Source organism: Chiloscyllium punctatum, chromosome 8 (genome assembly GCF_047496795.1).
Source record: "Chiloscyllium punctatum isolate Juve2018m chromosome 8, sChiPun1.3, whole genome shotgun sequence".
In the NCBI taxonomy this organism is placed as follows: Eukaryota; Metazoa; Chordata; class Chondrichthyes; order Orectolobiformes; family Hemiscylliidae; genus Chiloscyllium; species Chiloscyllium punctatum.
In genome coordinates, this window is record NC_092746.1 from 126,625,983 (window position 1) to 126,647,251 (window position 21,269).

The window sequence follows — 21,269 nt, forward strand, 5'->3', positions numbered from 1 at the left end:
CTCTATTGCTCTAAACCCCAAACCCCATCCAAACATAATAAAGACAGAATCCTCCTTGTCCTCACTTTCCAACCCCCCAGCCTCTGCATCCAATGTATTCACACCACACTCCCCACTAACCCCCAAGCCCCTCCAGCACCTTCCCCTGCAATCCTAAAAGATGCAAAACCTGCTAGCACACCACCCCCCTCACTTCCATCCAGGACCCTAAGCAGTCCTGCCAGGTGAGCCAGAGGTTCACCTGCATCTCCTCCGACCTAGTTTACTGCATTCGGTGCTCCTGATGTGGTCTTCTCTACATCGGTGAGACCAAACATGAAGTAAGGAAACATTTTGCCGAGCATCTCAGCCAGTACCATAAGGGCCAGGCTGACCTCCCAGGCACCGCCCATTTCAATTCCCTTTCCCACTCCCTCTCTGACATGTCCATCCTCAGCCTCCTCTGTTGCCAGGATGAATCAGACTGCAAATTGGAGGAACAACACCTTCCGCCTGGGCAGCCTACAGCACAGAGGACTCAACATTGAGTTTTCCACTTTCAGATAACCTTCCCACCCATCCCCTGGCTCCCTTTTCAGACCCGCCTCCCCCCTTCCATTCTGCCTACCGGCCCTTCCTTCCGGTACCAACTGGATTCATCCTCCATCAACTAACTGCCTATGTTCACCGATCACAACATCACCATGTTGCCTCTCTCGCCAAACTAATCCCCCCCCTCCTTTATCTGCAACTTCACCTATCCCACCTCCAATCCTGAAAAAGGCTTATCCCCAAAATGTTGTCTTCTCCACCTCCTGATGCTGCCTGGCTTGCTCTGTTCTTCCAGCCTCCTGCCTGTCTACTTTAGGTTCCATCATCTGCAGTTCTTTTGACCCCAAAATCATAGTCTTCCCCATTATAACAACACTCCCATTGTACAGTCTTCCCCATTATAACAATACTCCCACTGAACAGTCTTCCCCATTATAACAGCACTCCCACTGAACAGTCTTCCCCATTATAACAATACTCCCACTGAACAGTCTTCCCCATTATAACATTTCTACTCCCACTATACAGTCTTCCCAATTCTAACAACGCTCCCACTGTACTGTCTTCCCCATTATAACAACACTCCCACTGTACAGTCTTCCCCATTATAACAACACTCGCATTGAACAGTCTTCTCCATTATAACAACACTCCCACTGTACTGTCTTCCCCATTGTAATAACACCCGCACTGTACTGTCTTCCCCATTATAACAACACTCCCAATCTAGTTTTCCCCATTATAACAACACCCACATTGTACTGTCTTCCCCATTATAACAGCACTCCCACTGTACTATCTTCCCCATTACAACAGCACTCCCACTGTACAGTCTTCCCCATTATAACAACACTCCCACTGTACAGTCTTCCCCATTATAACAACACTCGCACTGAACAGTCTTCCCCATTATAACAACACTCCCACTGTACTGTCTTCCCCATTGTAATAACACCCGCACTGTACTGTCTTCCCCATTATAACAGCACTCCCACTGTACTGTCTTCCCCATTATAACAACACTCCCACTCTCATCTTCTCCATTATAACAACATTGCACTGTACAGTCTTCCCCATTATAGCAGCACTCCCAATCTAGTCTTCCCCATTATAACAACACCCACACTGTACAGTCTTCCCCATTATAACAACACCCGCACTGTACTGTCTTCCCCATTATAACAGCACTCCCACTGTACTATCTTCCCCATTATAACAGCACTCCCACTGTACAGTCTTCCCCATTATAACCACACCCGCACTGTACAGTCCTCCCCATTGTAACAACACCCGCACTGCACTGTCTTCCCCATTATAACAATACGGCTCACTGCCTTTATTCCTGATGAAGGGCTTTTGCCCGAAACGTCGATTCTCCTGCTCCTTGGATGCTGCCTGACCTGCTGCGCTTTTCCAGCAACACATTTTCAGCTCTGATCTCCAGCATCTGCAGTCCTCACTTTCTCCTCCTTTTGCCCGAAACGTCGATTTCGAAGCTACTTGGATGCTGCCTGAACTGCTGTGCTCTTCCAGCACCACTAATCCAGAATCTGGTTTCCAGCATCTGCAGTCATTGTTTTTATCCCACTGTACTGACTTCCCATTATAACAACACTCTCACAAGATTCCTGATGAAGGGCTTTTGCCCGAAACGTCGATTTCGCTGCTCGTTGGATGCTGCCTGAACTGCTGTGCTCTTCCAGCACCACTAATCAAGACTCTCACTGTACAGTCATCCCTATTATAACAACACTCCCACTGTACTGTCTTCCCCATTGTAACAACACCCGCACTGTACCGCTTCTCCGCTTTAGCATTCCTGTAGTATTGCTTCTTCACACTCTGTCTGTGACAGTGTAACACTTAGACCGTGGATCATAGCCTCTGGAAGAGACTTGAACCATGATGATGTATCACAAGTGATGTTGCAGATGAGAGCGCAGTGGGGTGCCCTGAGCATATTTATCCAAGTTCCCACTTGCAGTACGTGCCACAGAGCAGATTCCCAGACTAGCTGGCTGTGCATTGTTCATTCTGTTCTTTTTTTCTGCAGATTGCTAGCCGCTGTTATGTGTTTCGTAATGTGACATTTCCTCTTGTGAAATTTCGTAATGTGACATTTCCTCGTGAAATTCGCTAAGCCTTTCACGATTGGATTTCTGCATCTTATAAAGGAGTCATCTTTTTTTGTTTGGGATTGATTCCCGCATATCTCCCGAGTTACCGAGTGAGTGAAGGCCAGGGGCATTGACAGGTTTCTGTTTCTGTCTTATTTTTGGAGGCTGAAAAGTTTCGCTGGAAGTTTGCATTTTGTCGACAAAATATTGGATCATCCCTTGAAGAGGGTGCCCCTTTAAGACAATGTGCACCTCGATTGGATGGTATAAGTAAAACAAGGCCAATCCGCATACTTCTTATTGTGGAGTCTAGATGTGTTAATGAGTGTGGGTAATAGGGTCTGTTTAAATGATCTCAGGTTTGCCCTTTCTTTTGTCGGAGAGGAGTTGTTGAATGGGGAAATAATTTTGGATAAAGCACTAGTTGCATTGAGTTATTCAGCACTGACCACGAAAAGTACAGCATACCAGGTATAAGTACTGTCAAAGTTGGCTTCTTAGTTCTAAATAACTGGCTCCTTGCTAAATGTGCACCTTTAGTGGTTAAAAAAAATTGGTTGTTGACTTTCTTTGACAAGGTTATTAACCGGGGACTTAACCACGTACTCAGCTGCTCGGAAGTATTTCCTCCTGTAAAAGATAGTGGCAATTTGGAGCCCCCACCCAAAGCCATTAAAATTGGAGGTCAATTGACAATGTCAAATGTTTTTTTTTAAAATATAAGTGAAATAATGTAGATACTGGAAATCTGAAGTGACAGTAGAACATGTTAAGTGTATGTTTGCAGGCTAAGTAACTGAAGTGGGGAGAGAATTGTTTGGGACGATGACCAGCTATTGATCTTTTTGTTCTGCAAGGTTTACAGAACCATGTTAATATTGATTAGGGATTTGTTATCTTTTTTTTTAACTGAATGGGAGATTAGTGTTAGAACGTAGCTGAATAGCCTTCTGTTTAAAGCTCTGACTTACTGGTTTAAAAACTATCCAGTTTTTTTTAATTTGTAAAGGCTATAGTGGAGGGTGGATCTGTTTTGTCTGTAATGATCATAGCACAATGGAGAGGAATAAGTTCAGGAAACTAAAATGTGGAAATAATAGTTGGGGTAGATATAAAAGCAAGAAATCTCCTGTGGGAGTACTATCATTCACAACATGGTATTGTGGTTACAAACAATAAAATAATGAGAGCATATCAGAAAGTGATTAGTCATGAGGATCTCAATTTTCGTATTGAGCTAGAAAATGTAAGTGGAACGCATGCCTTTATTAGCTGAGGCATTGAGTTTAACAGCAGAGAAGTTATGCTGGAATTGATTGGTTAGGTCACAGAGAATATCGCATATGGTTCTAGAATCCACATTATAGGAGGGATGTGATTGCATTAGTGAGGACCCAAAGGAGGTTTACTGGGATGTTGCCTAGGCTGGAGAGTTTCAGTTATGAAGAGAGATTGGACAGACTGGGGTTGATCCTCCTTGGAGCAGAAGGGAATGAGAGGGGACATGGGCTAGATTAGAGCGGTGCTGGAAAAACACAGCAGGTCAGGCAGCATCCGAGGAGCAAGAAAATCACCGTTTTGGGCAAAAGCCCTTCATCCTTCATTCCTGATGAAGGGCTTTTGCCCGAAACATCGACTTATTTCTTTTTTTCCCTGCTCCTCAGATGCTGCTTGACCTGCTGTGCCTTTCGGGTGCCACTCTAATCTAGACTGATTTTCCAGCGTCTGTAGTCCTCACTTTTGATTGAAATGTACAAAATTATATAAGGAGTAGACCAATCCTTCACAACCAACACTGCACCAAGCATGAAGGATGAAATGCATCCCCCAGCATTCCTGTGATTTGAATTTGTCTCCTCATCCAGTGGGTGCAGTGCATCCAGTCACCACTGGAGGGTGACGTTCTCACTTTAATGTACATTAATTAAGTGTAATTGACTTTAAATTGTTTCAAATGTGGGTGGGAAAGGGGAAATGGGATAGTGATGATGGGAGTTGCGACCAAACCCAACTCCCAAGTTAATACCTACCTTGGTTATGTTGAGTGACACTTCTCTTTGCTGATTTTCAAGGAATCGGAGCTCGTCACCACACGATGCCGACACAAGAATTCAGAAACACTCTCTTCACCCACCTGCTGGTGGCCATGTTTGGAATGGGGTCTTGGGTTGCAGTAAACTCTTTATGGGTTGAGCTTCCAGTAATAACAAAGATTCTCCCTGAAGGTGAGGGTGACCAAATACTTCTCTTCATGACATCCCTTCTGGTGGTTTTGGGTATTTAGATTTAGAAGTTTCTGGATTGATTTTCCTGGATGCCTAAGTTTGTTTTTATTCTTTTGTGCGGTGTGTGTCGCTGGCTCGACCAGCACTTATTGCTTATCCCAGAGCTCAATTGAGAGCTGTAGGCCTGGAGTCATAAGCAATCCAGACTAAGGACAGCAGGTTTTTTTTTCCCCTAAGGGATGTTAGTGAACCAGATGTGACTTTTCTGACACACCTTAATGACTTTGTGGTTGTTCTTAAACCCTTTAATTTCAGAATTCCACCAATGTTTTTTTCACTTTGGAATATGAACCTGGGTTTCCAGAATATTATCTGGGTCTTGGGATTAACTGTCCAGCCATTTTCCTTTCTTTTACACTGGCTGTGGCCAGCCCACTGAGTCAGTCCCTGGAGTGGGGGGGGGGGAAGCTCCATTCCTTTGTGACATTAAAGTGTTTCTGCAATGATGCAATCCCCAACTTTTAAAAAAAATTCATTCTTGATGTGGGTGTTGTTAGCCAGGTCAGCACTTATTGCCCATCCCTAAGTGTCCAGAGGGCAATGCAGAGTCAACCACACCACTGTGGGTCTGGAGTCACATGTAGGCCAGACCAGGTAAGGATGTCGTTTTCTTCCCTAAAGGGCATTAGTGAACCAGATGGGGTTTTCTGACAATTGACAAGGATTTCATGATCCCCATTTGACTCTCATTCCAAACTTTATTTTAGTGAATTCAAAGCTCACCATCTGCCACGGTGAGATTCAAACTGGGGTCCTCAGAACATTATCTGGGTCTCTCTGAATTAATACTTTAGCAGAAATACCGTAGGCCACTACCTCCCTTTTAAACAGAGTTACACTCTGCCTGGGATGTGTAGATGTGTGTATAAGAGCACAGTCATCCACATTTACTTGGCAGTTGAAGAGCTTCCCATTTTGCTGTCTAGCCCTCTAAGGGATGCAGATTCTTATGAGGAAATCTGTCTCTGTCTTCAATCTAGCAACAGAGATGATGTGCAGGTTAGGTAGATTGGCAGTGCCAAATTGTCTGTCTGTAGTATCCAGGGATGTGGCCATGAAATGGAGTGACAGAAACAAGGTGGGGGGGGGGGGGGGGGAGTCTGGTCAGGCTGCTCTTTGGAGGGGTGGTGTGGACTTGATGGATTGAATGGCCTGCTTCCACACCAATGATTCTGTGAAGTCTTGCTATGCATTCCAGCAGCTAACTAACAAGGAAACCAACTGAAAGCAAAACCAAAGTTCTCTGGGTCTGTGTGAACCTGACCCTGCCCACTTTTTTTTCTCTGTTCTTATTTTGAACAAACACACTCAGGGAGAATCCCAAGCTATTTACAAACTGCCTGTCAGGAGGAGACCCTTTTCTGTACCACATGACAAAACCCCTGTGCAAGAGAGACAGGACAGGACTCACTTTAAAGGCACAGAATTGTCTCATTATACACTTTACTGGATTAGTGGTGCTGGAAGAGCACAGCAGTTCAGGCAGCATCCAACGAGCAGTGAAATCGACGTTTCGGGCAAAAGCCCTTCATCAGGAATATGAAGGGCTTTTGCCCGAAACGTTGATTTCGCTGCTCGTTGGATGCTGCCTGAACTGCTGTGCTCTTCCAGCACCACTAATCCAGTATTTGCTTTCCAGCATCTGCAGTCATTGTTTTTACCTCATTATACACTTTTACTAATCTGCCCTGCCATCTTCAGTGATCTGTGGACAAGGACCCCAAGGTTTCCCCTTGCTCCCCTAATATCTTGTCATTCATTGAGTACTCCCTTGTCTTGTTTTTTCTCTAAGTGCAACCCCTCACATTTATCAGGGTTAAATTCCATCTGCCAATGATGTGACCAATCTAGTTATATCTTCCTGTAACGTAACATCTTCCTCCACAATGTCAGTCACTGGGCCAAGCTTGAGTCATTAGCAAACTCATTGATCACTTCCCCGCCCCCTTTCCAGCATTCTAATATAATGATATGAATATCACAAACAATAAGGGACCGAGCATCTGTGGTACGGCACTGCACAATGGGCTGCAGTCTCTCAAACAGCCTTTATCACTACCCTCTGACTCCTATCACTAAGTTGATCTGAATTGCCAGAAGTGCTTCTTACTGTGGCAGCACCTACACCTGGCTGTGAAATGCTTTTGGTGCCCTGAGCTAAAGGTGCTATAGAAACTTGTTTTTAAACATAAAAACATGGGCATGGGTCCATTTGACTGGCAGAGTCTGCTCTGCCACTCAACATATGGTTGATCAGTGAATCCTTACCTTCCCTCCCCTCCCCAAACACAATGTTGTTTCGGCCTTAACCACTTTCTGTGGTAGTGAATTCCAGAGGTTTAAAACGGAGTGAAGACATTTCTCCTCTTGTCATTTTTTTAATATAGAAGTTCACCCCATTCTTAAACCATGACTCCTAGTTCTGGAGTCTTTCTCACCCTCCGTTCCCATTGGTAACTTTCTTCCTGTGTGGCCCTGTTTAGAATTCCCTACGCTTCTGTGCTATCCTCCCTTCATTCTCCAAATTAGTGAATAAAGTCCTTACCAACTTGCTCAGTCTCTGATAATCTCCTCCATCCTCCTGCCATCCCAGCAATCAGTCTGGTCAAGTGATCAAACTGGAGGAGATTCTCCATGTGCTTGTCCTTCTGTATTGGAGCCATGTTAAATGAGTTAATGATTTAATTATGTAATCAGCACAGCTTCTCATCTCTGACCATAAAGACATTTTCTTTTGTGCAGTTTGTAGAGTGGAAAGATCAAAACGTTGTTGTTTAGTGGACTGTCCAGATACTGTTTATTATTCTGGCTGGGTTAACCCCTTCCTGTATCTGATCAGTAAGTTCACATGATAAATATTGAAGATGGCTTTAGATTACAGGAGGGTATAGATGGGCTGGGAAGGAAAGAAATATGATAAACAGGAGGACCCTAGGAAGAACCAAGAATCAGAGGTACCTGGGATATATATGTACATGAGTCTCAAGGTAGCAAGACAGGAGATAAGGTGGTTAAGAAGGCATTTGGATGTTTGCCTTTATTAGATGAGGCAGGGAGGTTAGGATGGACCTGTGTAAAATATCGGTTAGGTCTCAGCTAGAACGTCTACTCTTCTGTAATCTAGGGATATGATTGCATTGGAAAGGGTGCAGAGGACATTTACCAGGATGTTGCCTTAGCTAGAGAAACTGAATAGTCTGTGGTTGTTTTCCCTTAGAGCAGAGGGGACATGGTTGAGATGTATAAAATTGAGGGGCATAGACAGGAAGAGGCTTTTTGTTGTTCCCCCTGGTGAGGGGCATGGATTTAAGGGGCAGAAGGTTTGAGGGTATGTGAGCAAATAATTCTCACCCAGAGAGTGGTGGGAATCTGAACCTCACGGTCTGTCAGAGTGGTAAAGGCAGAAATCCTCCTAACATTGCAAGTGCCCATCTAAATCCTTCTATGTCAAGGCATGTGAGGCTATATTCCAAATGCTGGCAAATGGGATTAGAGTTCTTGATTAGCGTACACTCTGGGCTGTAGGCCTCTATAACTACCTCTACTGATGTTAGTCCAGTTCCATCTATCTCTAAATTGCACAGCACTGAGACCATTTTCCCTGTCATGCCTGCGTTCTTGTGCAGCCAGCTCTCAAGATCTAAATGGAAAGAAAAAGACCTGAACTGATCCTAGGGTAATGGTTCCTTGTGGAACAAAAATGGTTATGGGGTGACTGTGCTTTGGGTTTCTTTTTAACAATTATTGCTAATAGGTGAAATTTGGAAGCGGTCTGATTCGTAAGTTTGCTGTCAACATGAAAATGGGTGGAGTTACGGAAAGTGGGGAAGGCTGTGAAAGGATACAGCAAGATATGGCTTAGCTGGAAAGTTGGGCAGAGAGATGTCACTTGGAGTTTAATTTGGACAAGTGAGGTGATGCATTTTGGGAGGTCAAATGTAAGAGAAAAATATATAGTTAATGGCAGGACCCTTAGGAGCATTGATGTACAGTGGGATTCTGGATATAAGTCTATAGCTCCCTGAAAGTGGCCACGCTAGTGGAATAAGGTGTTAAAGGATGCCTGCAGCATACTTGCCTTCATTGGTCAGGGCATGAAGTATAAAAATTGGTATATAAAACTATACAGAGGAACCTCAATTATCCAAAGGACTTGGCAAGGAGTATTTCCTTCCGTTAATCGAATGCCAGGTAATATAGTTTAGCCGAGCACTGGGACCTTGGGATCTTGCTGGATAATCCGATATTCAGATAATTGAGGTTCCCCTGTAGTTAGGCCACGTTTGGAGCAATGTGTGCAGTTCTAGTCACCACTAGGGGGCATAGGTTTATGGTGAGGAGAAACGTTTATAAAGCAGACTTGCAAGGCCAATTTTATTTGGAGAGGGTGCTAAGTGTCTGGAATATGCTACTAGGGAGGTGGTAGAAGCAGATATGATAGTAATGCTTAAGAGGCATTTAGACAGACACATAGAGGGACATGGACCAAGTGCAGGCAAATGGGATTAGTTGAAAGTTGCATCATGATCAGGACAAAGACAATGGGCTAAAGGGCCTGTTCTGTACTGCCCCATATCTGTAATCTTGCAGGGTTGTAGTTAGAGGGGGATTGAACTTTGCCAACATTAACTGGGAGCACCTTTTTTAGTGTGAAAGAATTAGACTGGGTGGAATTATTAATGCATCCAGGAGAACTTTGCTAGTATATAAATAGCCCTACTCTAGCAGTGCTCGGGAATGAAGCTGGTAAAGTGTCAGTGGGTGGGCATTTTTGGAATGGTGACTGTATAACTCCATACGTTTCAAAGTCCTTATGGAAAGGGATAATGATAGTGCTGAAGTTAACCCTCTAAACTGGGGAGTGCCAATTTCAATATCATTAGACAGGATCTGACAAATACAGACTAGGAGCAGCTGTTTGCAGGTAAGGCTGTTTTGAAAGCAGGAGTCTTTTGAAAGTAGTATGCTAAGAGGAACATGCTGGGTCTGAACTCTTATTAGCAACAGAGGCAAGTCCAGGGAACCCTAGATGCCAAGAGTTTCTTTTACAAACAAAAGGAAGCATATGTCATATTAAATACAGCCTATTTAAAAATAGGTGAGACCCTTAAAGTACAGAGAAGTTCGTTTTTTTTTTTCTCTCTCAGAGAAATTATGAAGGTAAAGAGGTGCCACAATATATATGAGGATTAAGACAAACCCCAAGGCATTTTGTAAGTATATTAAGAATGAGTATTACCAGATTAAGAGTGGGGCCGATAAGTGACCAAAGGGGTGATCTGTGTATGGACCCATTTGATGTAGGTGAGATATGAGAATAAGGGTGCTGTACTGTTCTCTATTGCCTGGGATGAAGAGTCTTTCCAGGAAAGCCTGGACAGACTGGGTTTGTTTTCCCTGGAGCAGAGGAGGCTGAGGGGGGGAGAAACTGAAGTATACAAAATTGACAGACATAAACTGTGTAGATCATAAGAATCTCTTTCCCATTTGAAGATGTATCTAAGATCAGGACACAAGTATAAGGTGAAGACCAAGTGATTTAGCTGAGATCTGAGGAAAAAATATTTTGCGCGGGATGGTAGAAATGTGGGAAATCTTGCTAAGAGGGTGTGGAGGTGGATACTCGTACACTTTAAGAAGCATCAAGATGAATAGGGCACAGGATATGGGCCACGCATAGGTAAATGGGATTAGTTTAGTTTGGGGTTTGTTGGTTAACATAGATGTGTTGGGCAGAAGGGCCTGTTTCTCTGTTTGTCTTTATAACTCACCTTTTTGTATTCTTTCTTTCTGTTCCCTAGCATGGAATCTGCCAGCCTATTTGACAGTACTGATTGCCTTTTCAAATGTTGGCCCCCTATTGGTCACCCTTGCTCACCGGTTCTCCCCAGGCCTGCTGAACGAACATTGTCTTATATACTCCATCCAAGCACTTGGTGTGATCTCCTCTGTTGCCTTAGCGCTCACCTGGGATCGGATTGTGCTGATTGGCGGGGAGCGGCACAGTGTTGCCTTCTTGACCCTGGCCTTTGCTCTAGCCTTTGTCTGCTGCACCTCCAATGTCACTTTCCTGCCCTTCATGTTCCGCCTATCATCTAAGTACATCAAGACCTTCTTTGTAGGCCAGGGCTTCAGTGCTTTCTTCCCATGTGTGGCAGCCCTAGTGCAGGGTGTTGGTCAGCTGGAATGTCGCAACAGCTCTGCTGCCAATGGCTCCCAATCTCTTCAACCACACTACCTTGAGGAGAACTTCACAGCTGGTACCTTTTTCTGGCTTTTAATGGGGCTAATGTCTATCTCCCTCTTGTCCTTTGCTGGACTGGCCCGAAAAAGCAACAGCAAGCAGCACACGACGCACAACGGCAAGGAATTGTGCCAACTGACTACAGAGAGTGAGCCAACCTCCAAAACCCCAGCTCCATTCTGCACTACCCGTAACGCCTACCTGCTTATCTTGCTGGCTGTCTCCAATGCTCTGACCAATGGGGTGCTGCCATCAATCCAGACGTACTCCTGCCTACCCTATGGGAGCACCACCTTCCACCTGGCAGTGGTGCTTGGGAATCTCTCCAATCCGTTGGCCTGCTTCATTGCCATGTTTGTGCACTCAAGGTGAGAGCACTTTTTTTTCTATTTTTTAAAATTACTATTATATCTGCTTTCTAAATCACAACATGCTACATTTTATTGTCATTATGATGATCTGGTGTTTTTCCTTAAGTGCTTTTACCTCCATTATCAAGTTTCATGGAATTCCCCCTATCGCAGCTATTCATGATTCTGAAAAATCTCTTCAATCACTTCTGTTATTTGACCAGGAAAGAACAGCCTCCTCTCTTCCAGTCTCCACATTCTCATTGCAAAATTATACAGTATGGAAGAGGTGCTTTGAGTCATTGACTGTACTAGCAAAGCTACACTAAACCTGAACTAATTCCACTTTCCAGCACTCTACATGTAGTCTTGAATGTTATAATGACATTTCAAGTGTTCATTCAAGTACTTTTTTAAGGTTGAGATTTCCTACTTCAACTACCCTCCCAGGCAGTGCATTCCAGACCCCTGGCACCCTCTAGGTGAAAATGTTTTCCTCCAATCCTCTCTAAAGCATATTTGGAGTGTTTGAGTTCAGTTCTGGGCACCTGTATTTCAGTAAGGATGTTAAAGCCCTGGAGAGAGCCTTTTTTAGAAAGGAGATTTACTAGAATTAAATCTGGAATGAGGAGAAAAGATTAGAGATTGGGCTTATTCTCCTTGGAGTAAAGGAGATTAAGAGGTGACCTTTTGAGGTGCTCAGAATCATGAATAATTTGACAGGGTAAAAAAGATTTTCTGTTTCTACTAGGTTGGCTTGTTAGTAACTAGGGGTAATTATTTCAAGATTGTCAGCAAGAGTTAGGGGTGAAATAAGGAGAAACTTTACTCAGTAGTTAGGATTTGGAATGCACTACCTGGAAGAGTGGTAGAAGTGGATTCCATAAGAGGAGGTTTCAGAAGACAGCTATACATACTTTGAAAGGGATGAATTTAGAGGGCTACAGAGCTGGAGAATGGGCCTAGCTGGGTAGCTGTTTTGGGAGCCAGTACAAACATGATGGGTTGAATGCCCACATTCTGTACATAAAATTGTATGATAAACTTTCTGCCTCTTATTTTAAAATTGTTCCTTTTGTTATTGACCCTTTGCCTAACAGGAACAGCTGCTCTTTGTTCACCCTATCCATGTCCCAATAATCTTTTTACATTTTTCAGGTTTCCCCTTGCCCCCACCTCCTCTTTTCCTGTTCCAAAAAAAACAACCTGAGCTTATCCAGCCTCTCTTCATAGCTAACTGCTCCATCCCAGACAGCACCCTAGTGAAGCACCTCTGCACTCTTCCAGTGCAATCCAATCCCATCCTTCCTATAGTGTGGGGACCAGAATTGCACATACTACTCCAGAAGTAGCTGAGCCAGAGTTTTCTGTACAGCTCCCACATAAGAGGAGGGAAGTTATAACCTCTGTCACAAGCCAAGCATCCCATATGCTGCCTTAGCTACCCTCTTAACTTTAGTTAATTCCTGTTTCCTCCTGATAAATATTGGCAGCATTCTCCAGTTTACCATTGTTAAATTTAACCCCCTGAAGCTCCGAAACCATTCCCTTATCTTGTCTTTTCCTTTGCTCATCTATCTCTTAGACCCTTACTCCCGTGACCCCTTTTTCCTTATCACTAATGTCAATGCTACAGCAGAATATCATGTTTAATCTATTCTGTGCTATTTAATTGTGTGCAGGTCCAGTATTAGACTTGGTGTCCTGGCATTTCTAGGATTACTGTGTGGAGTCTACATTTTGACATTGGCGGCATTCAGTCCATGCCCCCTGCTGCTGGGGAGCTCAATGGGTGTTGTTTTAGTGGTGAGTATAGCAAAGAAAAAAGACTATGCTCTAGGATCCCATTCAGGCTATTGTGTAAACCACTAGCATGGAGATGCATGGCATTGTTTTACTGCATAACAATAGGCAACTGGGCTCCATCTATTTCTCCAACCTCCATCCCTCCTTGACTAACCTAAACAATATACTATTTTATTGAGACACTTTGAGGAAAGCTCAACTAAACACATCTATTTAATTAAAATAAAACAAAGGTTGGTTTATGGAGATCTGGAACAAAGTGCAGGAGAAACTTCAGTCTGGCAGTATTTATGGAGCAAAACAATTTGTCTCAAGTGCAGTGAGCTTCCTCCAGAGCATCTAATTATTGTGGAATAATGATGCTGTGGTGGTAATGTCACTGGATATACAGTCCAAAGGTTCAGATCATGACCTAGGGCATGGGTTCAAATTCCACCACTTGGGTGTTTTGTTTTTTTATTTCGTTTATGAACCTGGAATGTGCAACTGGTCTCCATGATGGTGACGATGACTGTAACTAACTGGATTGTCATCAAAACCCTCCTTTCCTGGAGGGAAGGACATTTTACCATCTTTGCCCAATCTGGCCTGCACATAACTCCAGCCCCAGAGCAATATGGTTGAATCGTAACCACCCTCTGAAATGATCCAGCAAGCCACTTTGTCACAAGGGCAGTTGAGAATGGGGAACAAATACTGGCCATATCAGTAATGCTGACTATATGCATGAAAAATATAAAAAGAAATTTTTGGAAGTTTCTCCTTTTTTTTTTAATTTGCTACTAGCTTTATTACTCTTTATCGTCCCTAGGTGTCTCTGCAAGGAAAAAACGTATTCTTGATCTGTGATATACCAGTCTAACCATAACACTGGTCATCCCTCTGACATTCCAATCGGCTTTACAGCCAGTGCAATGCCTTCAAAATATACCCCCAGGAAGTGTAGTGGCTAAGCTGCACAATGAGAGAAGTGGCTAGTTTGTGATTTTAGCTGAGGGATTCATATTGGTCAGTGTACTAAGAGGATCAGATTTGGGGGCATTTGTTGTGGGTTGGTCTAATTGGTGTGTGGCTGTGGCACTGCCTGATTTTTGCCATCTTTGTGGTTCTTCTCCAGGTGAGTGCATGGATGCTCTTTACTGGCTTGTTCTCCTATGTGAAAGTGGTGATTGGCAGCATCCTCCATGAGGCAGGTCACCTGGCCCTGGTCTGGTGTGGAGCATCCATTCAGATCGGCTCACTGATCGGTGCCTTAATCATGTTCCCATTGGTTAGTGTCTACCAGCTCTTCACATCAGGGCAGGCATGTGTGGATATCTGTGGGCAGTGACTGGCAGAGGGACATCTCATCAGACTGAACCCGGAGGAAGCCTCCAAATCACAGCAAAGACTAATTGCCTATGCAAAGGAGCCTCAAATCCATTGTGCTTGACAATGGATAATCAGAGCACCTTTATTGGAAGGTGCTCCATCTTTTTGCAATTGGGCCTGGATTTATGTCACCTGTTCAAAATTTCATCTCTCAGCACTCCTTCCTCAGCACTTTTTAAAAAATTATTTTCTCTAATTCACCTGTAGGTTAATCACCATTTAAAGATGGAAGACCTGAGACTGACTCCATATTGAGGTAGCAGGGACTAGGGAATACTGGCTCTCTCAATTGCCCATGAAAAGGAGCCTATCAGTATTTTAAATACAAACCTAGAGATTATTATCACTACTTTTTTGTTCCTCTCGATGCAATTTTTTTAAAGTGGTTATCTTGATAAATAGTCAACTGTTTATGCTGCTAGAGTTTTTTCTTTCAAAGAAGAAACTGGTACAAAGGTTTCTCAAGAGAATGTTGCAGTATAAAAATGTCAGTGTTGAAGCCTTGATATTGCTTACATTAGCAGCTCCTCAGCTGGGCCTTATTTGCCCAGGGCAGGGGTTGCTGCTATTGCCTCTGGCTTCACCTTTCATATCCTCTCTTCTATTTTCCATATGTAACTTGGTGAGAGCAAATTGCAAAATCCTGTTATGCACTCCACGGTCCATTAATTTCTTCAGAAACCTGGGAGTAACAGTACCTTGATGTGTTTAGTATTGTCAGGTGAATAAAGGGATGGTTTATAGGATTGGGGAAAGAAACAATAACTTAGTCTTCATGTTCCTTATTTTCTCTTCCTGAGGGGAGTATGGACCATTTTTAAAAATAAATATACTTATTTCTCAACTGGAGTCCCTTTTTTTTTGGCATTGGTATGTCCATTGAGTGTTTGAACACTTCGTACCTCTTAGCTGATTGCTAAAGTGACCGGGTTCTTGATTCTGAAAGGTATCTGCTGAGTCCCTCTCACTGCTTATTCTACCTTCTCCTGAGCTTCTTTCAGACTTCCAGTATCCACGGTATTTTAATTTCTATTGCCTTTGAGACTGAGTACATTTGAAGACTAGGATTATTATCCTCCTTTAGTGAAACAATCTGAGCACTTTTCTGTTTTGATGTGAGTCTAATTGCTCATGTTTATTTTAACAAACAAAGGTTGCAGGTCTGACAGCCTCTAGCAAGAGACTGGATTTGAAACATTTAACTCTGTGATGCTTCAAAACTGAAAGAAGTTAGTGACTTTTTTAACTCTTCTAACAAGTGGAGGGGCAATAGAGGGAACAGATGGTGTAGAGGCCCAGACAAAGGGCTTTTTTAGTATAAATCATTTAATCCCTACAGGTGTGGAAGCAGGTCCTTTTAAGTCCAGATTAACCCTCTGAATGTATCCCACCCCTAGTAATCATCCTACCCTACCCCTGTAACCCTGCATTTTCCATGGCTAATCCACTTAGCCAACACAGCCCTGGACAATTTCACACTGCCAATCTACCTTACCTGCACTTCTTTGGATTGTGGGAGGCAACCCCTGCAGACACTGAGAATGTGCAAACTCAACAGAGCCAGTCCCCCAAAGCTGGAATCAAACCTGGCATCGTAGCACTGAGACAGCAGTGCTAATCACTGAACAACCATGCAGTAGTGGTGAAAGAGAAATAAAATGAGTGGTTGGGGGGAGGTGGTGGTGAGAGAATTAGTCCCTTCTACTGAGAGTAAACAGTGGTGGGACTTGGGTTGCAGGGAGAGAAAGGATGTAAGAAAGACAACAAACGATGCAGTCAGCTTCTGAAGATGAGAAATTCCCCTGAGCTCTAGGCTGTAGTGTGCCTACCTGAACAGAAAATGAGTTAATACAACACAAGCTCCTGGCTTATCTTCATTTTCTACAAATTTAAAGCTACAGACCCAAAATATCATTATCTTACAGAGTCACACTCTATTACTCATTATGCACGCCCTCTTCATCTCTCAAGGGTTATAAATAAGTGGTTAGATTTCTTTTCATTGAGTTCATTAAATTGTTATTTTGTTTGGATTGGAGGGCTTAACCACAGGTCATTCTGCTAATGTGCATTTTGTTGATGTGAATTCACCAAAACACTATTGAATTGGAGATGTTTTTTTTTTCTTCCCTTCACACCACACTGATCCAGCTGAGTGAACAGAACCTTGGCCCGTCCTGTTTATCTTATTTATTTCCCCTCCACCCATGTTCTGTGTGTGCAGGTATGAGACATAATGAAAGACACAAGGTGCATGAATCTTTATTCAGTTTCCACCACCAGGAAGAAAAGAAATACCCAAGTGGCCAGTGACTAGCAGTACCTTTGACATCAAAGGGCAATGCTGTGTGATCAAACAGTAAAAGGGAGGGCAGGAGTTAAATCAAAATAGAACTGGACAGGGACATAATACACTCCACTCCCTGCAGCACCTACCTCTCCCTGAACAGCTCAAGGGTGTTGGAGACCACGTGCTCCTTCTCTGGAGACACTCGGGCTCTAATGTAACTGCAGAAGAGGGGCAGGCAGGCAGTCAGCCCTAATGTCCCACTCCACAGCCTGCTGCCTGGATCTGTTTATGGCCAGGCCCAGGAGCAGACCCACGAGGAGGTCTGCAGAGGGAATACTTTCTATACACAAACTTCGTGTATTGGTTATAACATGACTCCAGCCCCCTTTAAAAGGTGCTACTATTATGCAATTTTCATAACACTGGATTGCACGAAAATGGAACTACCACATTTATAGCAGAACTGTGTGTAGGGAGAGGCTGAATAGGCTGGGATTCTCTCTTTTCCCTGGAGCCTTGGAAGCAGAGTGGTGACCTTTTTTATAGAAGCTTATAAAAATCATAAGGAGCATGGATAGGGTGAATAGCAGGGAATCCAAAACTAGAGGATGTAGGTTTAAGGTGACAAAAGATTTAATATGGACATGAGGGGCAGCTTTTTTCACCTCCGGCTGGTGGCATGTATGGAATTAGGCGGTTGAGGTAGGTATGATTACAAGATCTGAAAAGCATCTGGATGGGTATGTGGATGAGAAGGGTTTAGAGGGATATGGGACAAAAGCTTGCAAATGGGATTAGACAGTTTAAGATATCTGGATGAACAGAAGGATCTGTTTCCATGCTGTATAACTCTCTCCTAACATTCTTCCCTGTTGGCCTTCTATGTCTGTAAAACTGTACAACTTGGAAGTAGAAACACAGACAATGGGAGCAGGAGGAAGCCATCTGGCCCTTCAAGTCCATCTAAAATAGCCTATTACTGTAACCTGGTAAAACAAGGACTGCGGATGCTGGAAACCAGAGTCTAGATGAGAGTGGTGCTAGAAAAGCACAGCAGGTCAGGCAGCATCCAAGGAGCAGGAACATCGACGGTTCGGGCAAAAGCCCTTCATCAGGAATAGAGGGAGGGTGCCTGCAGAGTGGAGAGATAAATGAGAGGAGGGTGAGGGTGTGGAGAAAATAGCAGGGAACAATAGGTGAATGGGGGTGGGGATGGAGGTGATAGTTCAGGGAGGAGGGTGGAGTGGATAGGTGGAAAGTAAGATAGGCAGGTAGGACAGGTCACGGGGACAGTGCTGAGCTGGAGCTGGGATGAGGTGGGATAGGGGAAATTGGGGAAACTGGTGAAATCCACATTGATGCCTTGGGGTTGAAGTGTTCCGAGGTGGAAGATGAGGCGCTCTTCCTCCAGGCGTCTGGTGGTGAGGAAGCGGCGGTGGAGGAGGCCCAGGACCTGCATATCCTCTGCAGCGTGGGAGGGGGAGTTGAAATATTGGGCCACAGGGCGGTGGAGTTGATTGGTGCGGGTGTCCCGGAGATGTTCCCTAAAGCGCTCTGCTAGGAGGCGTCCAGTCTCCCCAGCGTACAGGAGACCGCATCGGGAGCAACGGATACAATAAATGATATTAGTGGATGTGCAGATAAAACTTTGATGGATGTGGAAGGCTCCTTTAGGGCCTTGGGTGGAGGTGAGGGAGGAGGTGTGGGCGCAGGTTTTGCAATTCCTGCGGTGGCAGGGGAGAGTGCCAGGAAGGGAGGGTGGGTTGTTGGGGGGGGCGTGGACCTGACCAGGTAGTCACGGAGGGAACGGTCTTTGCGGAAGGCAGAAATGGGTGGAGAGGGAAATATATCCCTGGTGGTGGGGTCCGTTTGGAGGTGGCGGAAATGTTGTCGGCTGATGTGGTTTATGCAAAAGTTGGTAGGGTGGAAGGTGAGCACTGGGGGGGTGTTCTGTCCTTGTTACAGTTGGAGGGGTGGGGTGTGAACGACATGCGTTGGAGGGCATCTTTAACCACATGGGAAGAGAAATTGTGGTCTCTAAAGAAGGTGGCCATCTTCCCCCACCCTCCCCTCTGACCTATCCCCTCCATCCCCACCCCCATTCACCTATTGTACTCTATGCTACTTTCTCCCCACCCCCACCTCATTTATCTCTCTGCTCTACAGGCACCCAGCTCTATTTCTGTAACCTTCACACCTAAACCCCCCAATATCCTTTGATTCCTTTTTCCCTATGAACCTTTAAATTCCTTACTGATTTTAGTTTTTTTTACTGTGTCCATGTTCCTCTTTCATTCTGTGTGCCTAATTACTGCTAGCATTTCCACAGCTTTGATTTGCATACTCTATACCATTACCTTTTTTAAACAGAATCTCGGAATTTGGAATCAGTCTTTCTAATTCGCATGTTGTAGCAACAAACTTCTAATTTGATAACCAGCTAGAGTCTTATCAAATCACCAGACAATGGCAGTCAGCATGGATTTCAGAGCCAAACTTGGCTTGTTCAAACATGTTTGTGACCTTTTCTCCAATTCCTTCTTTGCATAAGTGTGTGATCTGGCCTGGATTGATCTCTTGCACGCTAGCAAGAATTTGCATTTAAAAAGCCCTTGTTATAACATGGTGACACATATTGCTGTTTTAAACTTTAACAGTCAACAAAAGACATTAAGACAAGTGATCAAAAAGTTGGTTACGGATGGAACTTTACTTCCATCACATGCTCAGAATGATGAATTTCACTGTTCCCGTTTATAACTACTCGACCACTTAAGCAACTCATCTTCTGATGGAATAAGACAAAATCCAGACTTGATAAGTGATTTTTAATATTTGCAAAACACAAGTGTCAGGCAATGACCATCGCAAATACAGCAATCATAAAGACCTACACAAAAAGGCCCTTTGGCCCATCGCATCAACACTGGTCAAACACAACACTTTCCAGCACTTGGCCCATAGCCTTGTATGCCTGGCATCAAATACACATTTTAAGAAAGCTGCTTAATTGTTACAGGGGTTTCTGTCTCTGCAACCCTCAGAGGCAATGAGTTCCAGATTCCTTCTGGGTGAAAATGTTTTTTTTCCCCCCTTGCATCTCTTCTAAACCTTCTGCTCCTTACTTTTAAATCTCCCCTTCACGTTCAATGTCATAACAATCACTGAATTCTCCACTAGCAACATCTATGACATGATTATAGACGAGAAAATGGACTGGACTAGCAATAGCAATACTTTGATGATGAGAAGGTCAGAGGCTTTGGACTTCAGCAGTGAGTAACTGACCTCCTGTCTCCCATTGCCAGTCCACCACCTCTGGGGCCACTTACCTGAAATTCAGGGAAATGTAGGAATGTGAATGGGAGGAATGTTAGAGTCAGCCATGGTCCTATTGAATGGCACAGCTAGCTCAAGGGCTGAACAGCCTACTCATTCCTATTTCTTAAGGTCTTATAACCAATAAGGATGAAGCTACCTGTTTGGTACCCTATCTGCTAAATTTGTGTGAACATACAAAGGAAGAGCCCACGTTGGCCATTAGATAAGATTTTGGATGATGATTCCACATTCCCACAACACGCTTGAGGCCCCTGTCTAACAGGTATTTCTCTACCTTGATGGGCTGAATGGGCTATTTCCCCACTGTTGGGATTAAATGAATGCTCTACAGAGAGTTGGCCAAGCCAACAGTGTTGCAACATGGTCATGAGAATTTACTTCGAATGTGAAAATATATTTCACCATTTTCAGTGAGATTTTTAGGGCAGCACGGTGGCTCAGTGGTTAGCACTGCTGCCTCACAATGCCAGGAAGCTAGGTTTGATTCCAGCCTCAGGTGACTGTGTGGAGTTTGCATGTTCTCCCTGTGTCTGTGTGGGTTTCCACTCACAATCCAAAAGTTTGCAGATTAAGTGAGTTGGCCATGCTAAATTATCTGTGAGTGAGTTTGAGGAGATTTGTAGCTCAAGTCATGGTTCTGGATGTAGGTTTACTCAGTGAGCAAACCTCAGTCCATTACCCATAGTGTTCAGGGATGTGTAGATCAGGTGAATAAATATAGGGTAGGACAATGGGTCTGGGTGGGTTACTCCTCTTCAGAGGGTCAGTGTGGACTTGCTGGGTCAAAGGGCCTGTTTCCACACTGTTGGGATTTTACAAACCTCTCTCTTAAAGCAATCAATGACTCCACTTGCACCACCTTCAGAAGCAAAGCATTGCAAAATCACACAGCCCTCAAAGAAACAAAATCACCCAATGTCTACCCTTGGTTCT

At 44.0% G+C, this 21,269-nt stretch overlaps 1 protein-coding gene across 2 annotated transcripts; it reads left to right on the forward strand.

Moving 5' to 3' along the window:
- Positions 1 to 2,734: 2,734 nt before the first annotated feature.
- slc52a2 (solute carrier family 52 member 2) lies at positions 2,735 to 15,548 on the forward strand. Of its 2 annotated transcripts, none has more exons than XM_072576435.1 (5): positions 2,735 to 2,758; positions 4,721 to 4,873; positions 10,735 to 11,545; positions 13,210 to 13,333; positions 14,451 to 15,548. In XM_072576435.1, exons 2-5 carry the CDS (start codon positions 4,744 to 4,746, stop codon positions 14,661 to 14,663), a joined length of 1,278 nt encoding a protein of 425 aa, XP_072432536.1. In that variant the 5' UTR covers positions 2,735 to 2,758; positions 4,721 to 4,743; the 3' UTR covers positions 14,664 to 15,548. The 2 variants fall into 2 exon arrangements, with proteins under 2 accessions (XP_072432536.1, XP_072432535.1); XM_072576434.1 differs by lacking the exon at positions 2,735 to 2,758 and adding an exon at positions 2,931 to 3,119.
- The last annotated feature ends 5,721 nt before the right edge of the window (positions 15,549 to 21,269 follow it).